Raw genomic sequence first — 11,200 nt, 5'->3', positions numbered from 1 at the left:
CACAGGCTCTTATACTCCGCCTTACTGGGCGGAACCAGCAGGCAGGCTTCACCAATGATATTGCTGTCTCAGGTACCTCTCACACCAGTGGTCTTACAGCATCAACCTGGGTACCGTAATACCCCTAATACCGACTACCACACTCCTTTTATGGCTTGGTTTCATATTTTGTTTTATAATTCCCCTGTGCAGGACCTTAGGATATTTCATTCTGTTAATTCCAAATTGTTTTTGTTGCCATCAGATATTTAAACTAGTGAGCTCTGGTGACCTGGAGAAGCAATGGTGTGTGTCCTTAAGCAGGCAGATTGAATAATACTTACATACACAGAGTCAAAATCAAGACGTGCAAGTCAGTATAATGTTGAGAAAGTACTTAAAAGAGCAGGAAAGAGACCGCATGGTGGCACAGTGATTAGCACTGCTGCCTCACAGCACCAAAGACCCGGGTTCAATCCCAGCCCCGGGTCACTGTCCGTCTGGAGTTTGCACATTCTCCCCATGTTTGCGTGGGTCTCACCCCCACGACCCAAAGTGCAGGGTAGGTGGATTGCCCCTTAATTGGAAAAAAAATTAAAAACAAAACAAAAGGGCAATATAGAATCCTGAGCTCATGTACAAAAGCAAGGAAGTTATGAAGAATCTAAACACTGGATTGGCCTCAACTGGAATTTTTCGTATTTCTGGGCACCCCACTTTAAGAAGCCGTTAGAGTGTGTGTGGAAAGGATTAATGAAAATGTGGGATGGCGGACTTCAGTTATGAACAAAGGTTGGGGAAGCTGGGGTTATTTTCCTTCGAGCAGAAAATGTTGAGAGGAGATTTGGTTTTGTTCAAAATCATGAGAGGCCCTGACAGAGTAGATAAAAATAGCTCTCACCTTTGGTGGAGGGTCAAGAACCAGAGGACACAGGCTTATGGTGATTTGCTAAACAAAAATAAAGGCAACATGAGAAAATATTTTTAAATTCAGTGGGCAGTTAGGATCTGATTGCATTGACTGAGAATATGGTGGAGGTATATTCCATGGTGCTTTCAAAAATAATTGGATAGTCAGCACAAGATTTAAAATGTGCAGGGTTACAGGGAAGGGGAGAGAAATGGAACTAGCTGAATTGCTTTTACAGAGAGTCAGGTCAGACGTGATGGGCCGAATGGCCTCTTTCTGTGCTGCAACCATCCTATGATTCTAAATTTGAACATGTAGTGATTTAAAATAAAGTGTGAAACTAAGAAAAAGAGAGAACGAAGGGATGAAGAGTGAGATAAAACAGATAAAAAGCTTTTTAAAAAGTTTTAATACTTCAGTGATAATTAAAATCTGTAGGAATCAGCCTCTGCGTTTGAAAAAATGAATTTTCAGTGGTCGATGCTGTTTGGCAGTAATTACGATTGATTATCCCATTAAAAATTAATTTGCACCTGAATAATAAAGTGATGACATTTTCTGTCATGTTTAGTTGGGTATCTAATGGGTAATCTAATTGCAACTTTGTGCTCTTCAAATTTAGACTGCTAAGTTGTTCCAGTGTAGCGAAGTTTGTAACAAGCACGGAAAAGCAGACAGCAACTTTCTGATTTTGTGTTAAACTGCCCTTGTTCAGAACAGGGAAGTTGCTATTCAATTTACTCCATAATAATATTGAATGATGACAGCCTTACCATTATTCTTATACCCAAAATCCAGACTATTTGTGATTAAATATTGGGAAGACTGAAGCTACTGTTTTCAGTCCCCACTCCAAATTCTGTTTCCTAAATCCCGACTGCATCTCATTCCCTGACAAATGTTTGAAAAAAAGCCAGTCTGTTTGCAACCTTGGTGTTACATTGAACCTGAGGTGAGTATCCAACCTCTTACTTGTTCTATCTTTAAGACCGCTTATTTTAATTTCTGTAGGGTAAGGGGACTAAGACTTCATACTGTATATTTTTAAAAATACACGTAGACATCGTCATTGTTTTTCAAAATTTTTTTAATTAAACAAAGTTATTTTAAATTACTGAATTGAGAGGGCAGCACCGGGCACAATGGTTAGCACTGCTGCCTCACGGCGTCGAGGTCCCAAATTCGATCCCGGCTCTTGGTCACTGCACATTCTCCTCCTGTTTGTGCAGGTTAGGTGGATTGACCATGTTAAATTTCCCCTTAAATTGGAAAAAATGAATTGAGAACTGTAAATTAAAAGAAATTACTGGATTCATGTCTGGCTGTGACCTTTGAACAAAAGGTGTTACCTGCAAGCATCAGGGAAACTTGAACCTCTTTATCTCTAAAGCGAGACTAAGCACCTCCCCCCCCCCCCCCCCCCCCCGTGAGCTGCACAACCCACATTCAAAGAGAGCTATACAAAGGCCATCTCAATTTCATAATCCAGACTAGCCAAAGAGACTCTACTTGTCCAGGAGGACAAAGGGCCTCCTCAACCTTCCATTCAATTCTTAATGGCTGGAACATTTAACAACCTCAAGATGATGGATACATATCCTTTTGTTAATGGTGGTGTGGACAGATGAGAGTTATGTGACATCGACCTCTAGTTTGTGGAAGCAGTAATATTGTCTTGCTGTACTGCAAACTCAGCCTACCATTTTACCATCTAACTGGCAGCATCACAGGAAAGGAGCTCTGCCCAGATTGTATACCTGGCCCCATCTACACTGTTTCTATTGGAACCTTGGACACTCGCAAATAAGCCTAATTGATCTCTGCATGCTCATCTCATTGTGTACTGTCAACCCCACTGGAATAGTGAATTACACTGTATCAGTTTTCAGTACACCAACCTCAGTGAAGGAATATCGCCTTGGACTTCTATTCTGGATCCCATTTGAAACAATAGCTGGAATTGTCCAATTTTCCTGCGATGGAGATGGTGAGCTATTGGCCATTGGTGGGATCTTCTGGTCCCGCTGAAGTCAATGGTAATTTACACGGTTTGCCGGCCCCGCTGCTGGGGAACCCATTGTGAGAAGTGGCTGGGGAACCCATCATGAGAAGTGGCTGGGGAACCCATCATGAGAAGTGGCTGGGGGGGGGGGGGGAATCCTGCCAGTGGGAAGGGCTGTAAAATTCTGTCTAATATTTATTTTCTCAGTGGTCTCCGCACTGTAAATCAAATGCAAAGGAGGCAGCGTTGCGATCCTCCTCCCGCATTTTGAGAGTATGCAAATAAAATCAACCCTTTGTGTTTATCCTATCTTGAGTTTGTTGTGGGGTTATTAATAAAAATTGTATCACACCAAAACTGAGGGATTGGGGTATATGCCACCACATATAAAGGGAAAAGCAAATCAAAAAACACCTTTTTACAGAGAGGTGGTTAGTGGAGAAATTAATACTGTTTAAATTAACTCCTCTCCTGTATGTAACAGGGGTGGCATGGTGGCACATTGGTTAGCACTGTTGCTTCACAGTGTCCGGGACCTGGGTTCGATTCTCGGCTTGAGTCACTGTCTATGCGGAATCTGCACGTTCTCCCCATGTCTGCGTGGGTTTCCTCGAGGTGCTCTGGTTTCCACCCACAAGTCCCGAATGAAGTGTTTGTCAGGTGAATTGGACATTCTGAATTCTCTCTGGATGTACCAGAACAGGTGCCGGAGTGTGTCGACTAGGGGATTTTCACAGTAACCTTCCGTGCAGTGTAAACGTAAGCCTACTTGTGACACTAATAAAGATTATTAGCATCACCCAACTTCATCTCAGCTGCTGAAACACTCATCCATTCCTTCATAAGCTCTAGACTTGACTACTCCAACAAACCCCTGGCTGGTCTCCCAGATTCTACCCTCCGTAAACCTCCTGCTGCCCGTGTCTTAACTCGCAGTAAATTCTGTTCACTCATCACCCCTGTGCTGGCTGACCTGTATTGGCTTCTGCTCAAGCAATGTGTTGATCTTAAAATTCTCACCCTTGTTTTCAAATCCCTCCATGGCCTTGCCTCTTCCTTTATTGTCTTCCAACCTCTTGTAATTATGACCTCTTGTGCATTCTGCAAGCTTTGGAATGCCTCCCTGCACCTCTCCGTTTTTCCTCCCTATTAAAATGACCTATTTGAGCAAGCGTTGCTCAGCTTACCTAATATCTCCGTTCATGGTTTGGTATCATGCTTCGTTTGATAGTGTTTCCTGTGAAGCACCTTGGGATATTTCATGACCATTCAAGGTCCAATGTTCTATTTCCATTGTAAACGTCAGTAAAATAAAGTGACATTCAGAATTACTCAATTGTGACTAAAATTTAATGACCTTACTCCCAAAGCATACCCATCAGTGGATAAGCTCCAACTTTAATTTGCCTTGACCTCAGGGAGTTCCATTCCTGTCTGGCTTACCTGTTGCTTTTGCTCTGTTGCATTGTCCGTGGGTAGCTTGTTGCGGCGCCCTCTGTCTGCCGCTGAGGGGAAGAGCGGAGCGGCCGCGACAACGTGCGCCTGCGCGCAGACGGCGCGGCCGGGGTTGCTGGAGCTAGAAGCCGGGGGAAGAGTTGGGGGTGACGGGTGGGGAGGACGGGGACACACGGCAGATTGCTGAGCCGCAACCATGTTCCAATCCAGGGTGGCGTGGCAGAAACTGGCTCCACTGAGCCGGGCGTCGTCCGTCCTAGTGAGGAGTAGCGCCAAGAGACGAGGTAAAAGGTTTGGGGAGAGCGCAGTTTGGCGGGCGGGCTGGGTGGGGGGGTTAGGCCGCGGGTTTGCTCCCTCTGGTCAGTGTGGGGCCCTGTCGAGCCAAGGTCGTGGGAACGTCTGAAGGCAAAACTTGCATGTGTGTCGGCCCCGCACCCTGGCATGTTCGGCGCGCCCGTTTGATTGATTTTGTTGGTAGTTCTTGGTAGGCGGCACTCCAGAAGCAGGGACAGTTGTGACCTGTGCCCGAATAAGGAGGATGTTGATCTAGCTGTGCCAGATGCACTCTTGAGAAATCATTCATACCCAGGAGTTACCACAGTGCGACCTGCACCAGATCCATTCCTGTAACTGCACAGCTGGAGTGCGGTGTGTCTCCATATCTGCATAAATAAAGCACTGAAATAATCCATAGCTGTGTCGAGGATCTGCCAAAAACACCTGGCCGTGGGAATAAGTCCCTTTTTTTGGTGTGCTTTCACACTTGAACGTTTGTTTTAATATCCGACGTGGACGTAAAGTCAGCTTGACGACCAGTTTCACTTGAAAACAATATAAATCGTCCACTGGTTGTATGCAGGTTGTGGCGATTCGCAGCAAGTAAGCACTTTTCTTTGGTCCAAGGTCAACGCCACCAAGCACTAAATGAAGGTGGCAAGCAGGTCGTGGTACATGCAAACATCTTGATAACCCAATATAAAAGCAAAATACTGTAGAGGCTGGAATTCTAAAATGAAACAAAATGTTGGAAATGTTCAGCATTTTTAGTGAATTACTTTTCATCAAAACTGAGTAATGTTAGAAATATAACAAGTTTTATGCAGTTGGGAGGAGCAAAACGGAGAGGCCGCACAGTAGCTCAAGTGGATAGCACTGTGGCTTCACAGCGCCAGAGTCCCAGGTTCGATTCCCCGCTGGGTTACTGTTTGTGTGGAGTCTGCACGTTCTCCCCATGTCTGCGTGGGTTTCCTCCCACAGTCCAAAGACATGCAGGTTAGGTGGATTGGCCATGATAAATTCCTCTTTGTGACCAAAATAAAGGTTAGGAGGGGTTATTGGATTAGGGGATAGGGTGGAAGTGAGGGCTTAAGTGGGTCGGTGCAGACTCGATGGGCTGAATGACCTCCTTCTGCACTGTATGTTCTATCTGTGGTCATGTGCAAGGCAGGAGGGATTAAATGACAAAAGGTTAAAGTGAGGTAAGTATAGAAGCAAACGATGGGTGTACAGGATCTAGAAATAGCAACAATTGAACCATTACAAGCACATGTCTGACTACATGGTTATGGGTAATGGTTATGTCCTGAAATTGTCAAGTTCCATTTTGAGGCCAGAAGGTTGTAAGTTCTCAAATCGAAAGATGAGGTGCTCTTCCTCGAGCTTCCTTTGAATGTTGTGGGATCAGTATAGGAGATTGATAGCAGAGTGGACTGAATGGGAGGGGAGAGAATTAAAATGACAAGTGACTGGAAGTTCAGGGTTATGCTTGCGGACTAAATGTTTTGCAAAGCAAATATCCAATTTGAGTTTGATCTCCAAAGAAGTTCCAAATATTCTTGTCTCTGAGAAAAAAAAAATCCTCCTCATCTTTGTTTTAAATGGGCAATCCCTTATTCCAAATCTATGTTCTCTAGTTCTAGATTGCTCCATGAGAGGAACCATTCTCTCAGTATGTACTGTGTCAAACCTCCTCACCATCCTGTTTTCAATAAGATCACCACATTCTAAACTTCTATGAGTATCTGCTCAACCTAATCCACCTTTCCTTGTAAGAAAACTTCTTCATCCCAGGAATCCTCCTGGTGAGTATTTTTTGAACTGTCTCAAATGCAAGTGTAGCCCTACTTAAATAAGGAAGCCAAAACAATATGGTGCAGTCCAACCAATGCCCTATACAGTTCTGGTGAGACTTACTGACTTGTACTCCAACGTCCCAGCAATAAAGGTCTTTTTCTGTCCTAGCTATTTGCAGTGCATGTGTGCTATTTATGTTTCATGTATGAGGAGACCCAGATCCCAGTACCGCATCATTCTGTGGCCTTTCACCATATAAATAACACTTTGCTTTTCTATTACATTTGAACAAGGAGCCATTCAGCCCCCGAGCCAGCTCTGCTATTTATTAAGATCATGGTTGATCTGAAAGTAATCCCACCTACCCCAGATAATCTATGATCCCCTTGCTAACCAAAAATCTTTCCACCTCTGCCTTAAAAATATTCAAAGACTCTGCTTCCACCACCTTTTCAGGATGAGAGTTTCAAAGACTCACGATCCCTTGAGGGAAGTAATTAATCTTATCTCAGTTTTAAATATACGACCCCTTACTGTAAACTGTGACCCCTAGTTCTAGATTTTTCCACATGAAGAAATCTCCTCTTCACTTCGACCCTGTCAAGACCCTGCAGGATCTTCTATGTTTCAATCTAATCAACCCTTATTCTTTTAAACTCCAGTGGATAGAAGCCTGTCATCTGTAATCCAGATATTAGTCTGATAAACCTCTGAACTGCAACCAATGCATTTACCCCTTTCCTTAATTAAGGTGACTAATACTGTATGCAGTACTCCATATGTAGTCTCATGAGTGGCCTGTACAACTGAAGCATTACCACCCTACTTCTACATTAAATTTCCCTCTCAATAAATGATAACATTCTATTACCTTTCCTAATTACTTGCTGTACTTGCATACTAGCCTTTTGTGGTTCATGCACTAGGACATCCTGCACCTCAGCTCTTCAAACTCTCACCATTTAGATAATAAGCTTTATTTTTTGATTCTTCCTGCAAAAAATGGAAAATTCAGAATTTCCCTCATTACACTCCATTTGTATGATCTTTGCACACTCACTTAACCAATCTATATCTTTTTGTAGCCTCCTTGTGTCCTGTTCGCAACTTACTATCCTACCTATCATTGTGTGCAAATTTGTCAACTATTCCTTCAATTCCTTCAACCAAGTAATTTATATAAAAATGGTAAACAGTTGAGGCCCCAGCATTCATCCCTGTAACACACCACTCCTTATATCTTGCCAACCTGAAACAGACCCATTTATGCTGCTTTGTGTTAGCCAGCCAATCTTTTATCTTTGCGACTATGTTACCCCCTATAACATGAGCTTTTAATTTCTGCAATAATTTTTAATAATATTCTTTATTGTCACAACTGCATTAACACTGCAATGAAAGGGGCGGCGTGTGGCACGGGGCTACCATGGAGAAAGCAGCAGGACACTGATATAAGCAGAGAAATAAGCTGGGGTAAAAGATACAAGGTAAAACATTTTGCAGCATCAAGTGGCAGAAAGAGAGAATGCTGTGATCATTGTTACAGATTGTCTCCATGCAGATAAATATAGCCACTTACAGGAGACACTGGCGCAGTGGTTAGCACTGCTGCCTACAGCTCTGAGGAACTGGGTTCGAATCCCGGCCCTGGGTCACTGTCCATGTGGCGTTTACACATTCTCCCCGTGTCTGCGTGGGTTTCACCCCCACAACCCAAAGATGTGCAGGTTAGGTGGATTGGCCATGCTAAATTGCCCCTTAATTGAAAAAAAAATGAATTGGGTACTCTAAATTTATAAAATGAAACACTGCAATTAAGTTACTGTGAAAAGCCACATTCCGGCGCCTGTTCGGGTACAGAGAGGGAGAATTCAGAATATCCAATTCACCTAACAGCACGTCTTTCGGGACTTGTGGGAGGAAACCGGAACACCCGGAGGAAACCCATGCAGATACAGGGAGAATATGCAGACTCCACACAGACAGTGACCCAAACCGGGAATCGAACCTTTGATGTGGCACTTTATCAAAAGCCTTCTGGAAATCCAACTTCAGTACATCCACCGGTTCATCTTTATCCACAAAACATGTTACTTCCTCAGAGAACTCCAATAAGTTGGTTAAACAAGATTTCCCTTTTACAAAGCCATGTTAACTCTGCCTGATTACCTTGAACTTATCCAAATGCCCTGCTATATCTTATTTAACAATGGCTTCCAGCATTTTTCCTATGTTATGCTAACTGGCCTGTAGTTTCCTGCTTTCTGTCCCTCTTTTTTGAATAATGGAGTTAAATGTGCTATCTTCCAATCTAATGGGACTGTTCCTGAATCTAGGGAGTTATGGAACAATACATAAACTACTGCACTAGACCCTAAGATCAACACCATCAGGACCCAGGCACTTGTTAGCCCGCAGCTCCAACAGTTTACTCAGTACCACTTTTCCGCTGACTAATCTTTCTGAATTCCCCCCCTCACCATTTCCTGATTTATAGCTGCTTCTGGGTTATCACAAATCCTCCTACCAAAATAGACAACCTCAAATGTTCCCATGCTATACTCCAGCTGCTACATTTTTGCCCAGTCAAGTAATCTACATCCCTTTCAGACTCATTGTGTCCCTTTCACAACTTGCTTTCCCACTCATCTTTTTCTCATCAGCAAATCTGCCCACAAGTCAGTCTTTTGGATAAAGTCATTAATATAGATTGTAAATATTATTTGAGGCTCCAATATTGTGGCAACCCATTAGTAGAGCTTGCCAACCTCGGAATGATCCATTTTCATTGATCTCTGTTTCCTGTTACTTAGTCAATCCTCCAGACATGCTAATATATTAACTCCAATACCATGAGTTCTTGTCTTATGGCACCTTATGAAATGTCTTTTGGAAATTGAAATACTGATAACCTTTTATCTGCCCTACTTATTGTACCTCAAAGGGCTATAATGGATTTGTCAAGCACAGTTTCATACAATCAAGCAGAGTCAACATTATTTTATTATGATTTTCTAAATGTCCTGCTTCTACTTAATAGTAGATTCCGGCCTGTTCGTGCTAACATATGTTTGACTCACGTGTCTATAGCTCCCTTCTTCCTGTCTCCTTTTTTCAAAACCACTGGGACCTTTTTGCAACCTAGAGACTTTTGAAAGATTTACCATCATCACCATCTCTACAGCCACCTTTAAGAGCCAAGGATGCAGGGACTTGTGAGCCTTTAGTCACATATTTTTGCCTAGTATTTCTTTCTCCAGTGATAATCGTTGTTATTGATTATGGTTCCTTGGTTTATCTTTCTCGCCAAATGACAGCCGTGACTGAGTGATGGTGCTTGCATCTGAGTCAGAAGGTTGTATATTCAACCTCCACTCTCCAGGCTTAAGTATATAATCTAAGTTTGCAATGCTGAGGCAGTACTAACTCCATATGGCATAGGAGCAGAATTGGGCCATTTGGCCCAACGAGTCTGTTCCACCATTCAATCATGGCTCATATGTTCCTCATCCCCATTCTCCTGCAATCTCCCCATAACCCTTGATCCCCTTATTAATCAAGAAATCTCATTAATCAAGAACCCCAGATTTGTGTTTGAAGTGCTGTTCCTAAAGGGCTACAGACCAAGAGCTGGAAGGTAGAATTAGACAGATAGTTCTTTCTTAGAACATAAGAGCAGGAGAAGGCAATTTAGCCTCTCGAGCCTGCTCCACAGTGCAATATGATCATGGCTGATCTCATCATGGCCTCAACTCCACCATCCTGCCCATTCTCCGTACCCCTTCGACCCATTACTAATTAAAAATCTGTCTAGCTCCTCCTTAAATTTACTCAATATCCCAGCATCCACCCCACTCTCGGATAGCAAATTCCACAGATTCACAACCCTTTGAGAGAACTTGTTTCTCCGCCTCTGTTTTAAATTTGCTACCCCAGGGTGCTCCCTACCACTCTTGGGGTGGTGTCTTTCTGATAAGTGGTCTCCTCTCAGGTGGGCATAACAAATTCTGTGGCATTATTTAAGGAACAACAGGAGATTTTGCTTGGTGTTCTGTCCACAGTTTGTCTCAACCAATATCAAACACCAAAAACCTGATCATTTATTTAATTTCTGTTTGTTGGACCATGCTGTGCACAGTTTGAGTGCTGCTTTTTAAAAAACCCATTGGCTGTGGGTGTCGCTGGCTGGTTGCCTAACCCTTGTACTGAGTGGGATACCATTCCGAGAGAATTTAAGAATCACATGTAGATCGGACAAGGATGAGAAGATTTTTTTCCTCTCAAGGACGTTAGTGAACCATGTGTTCTTTTACAACAACCAAAAGTAATTGATCCCAGATTTTTATTGAATTCAAATTTCAACATCAGCAAGATGTCGAATTCAAACTTGGCATCAGTCTGGATCACTTGTCCAGTGGCAATACTACTATGCCACCACCTCTTCCTACATTACAACTAGCTACTAGATTTCTGAAGTATTTCATTGGCTGTAAAGTGCTTTGGGATGTGCTACGGTTCGGAAAGGCACTATAAAGTTGCATTTCTTTTTCTTGTGCAGCAGTATATTGACTGTACAGTAATCATGTGTCATAATTTGTATGTTTACTGCTTTAAAATTGTGGCTAGGGCCTTACTATTTCCACTCTGATCCAGCCCAGCATGCAGGGTATCTGAGCCTACTGAGGCACTTATTCATTTTGCTTTTTCCCCCCCCCCCCAAAACAAATTTATTTTCTACAGCTATCTAACAAATGTTCCATACTCCCCAATACCGTCTCATT

General features: G+C 43.0%; 1 protein-coding gene across 9 annotated transcripts in view; it reads left to right on the top strand.

The window, feature by feature from the left end:
• Positions 1-4,470: 4,470 nt before the first annotated feature.
• The window catches only part of aifm1 (apoptosis inducing factor mitochondrion associated 1), a 73,450-nt gene continuing 66,720 nt past the window's right edge, over positions 4,471-11,200 (top strand). For 4 of the 9 annotated variants that reach the window (XM_038774888.1, XM_038774886.1, XM_038774883.1 and 1 more), the window contains exon 1: positions 4,483-4,630. In XM_038774888.1, coding sequence (XP_038630816.1) covers positions 4,543-4,630 — 88 coding nt within the window. In that variant the 5' untranslated portion in view covers positions 4,483-4,542. Of the gene's footprint in view, positions 4,631-11,200 lie in introns of all 9 variants that reach the window. The other 5 variants (XM_038774889.1, XM_038774887.1, XM_038774880.1 and 2 more) reach the window with 2 other exon arrangements.

This window comes from Scyliorhinus canicula, chromosome 17 (assembly GCF_902713615.1).
Source record: "Scyliorhinus canicula chromosome 17, sScyCan1.1, whole genome shotgun sequence".
Taxonomy (NCBI): domain Eukaryota; kingdom Metazoa; phylum Chordata; class Chondrichthyes; order Carcharhiniformes; family Scyliorhinidae; genus Scyliorhinus; species Scyliorhinus canicula.
This window is presented reverse-complemented; position numbering and strand designations above follow the sequence as displayed.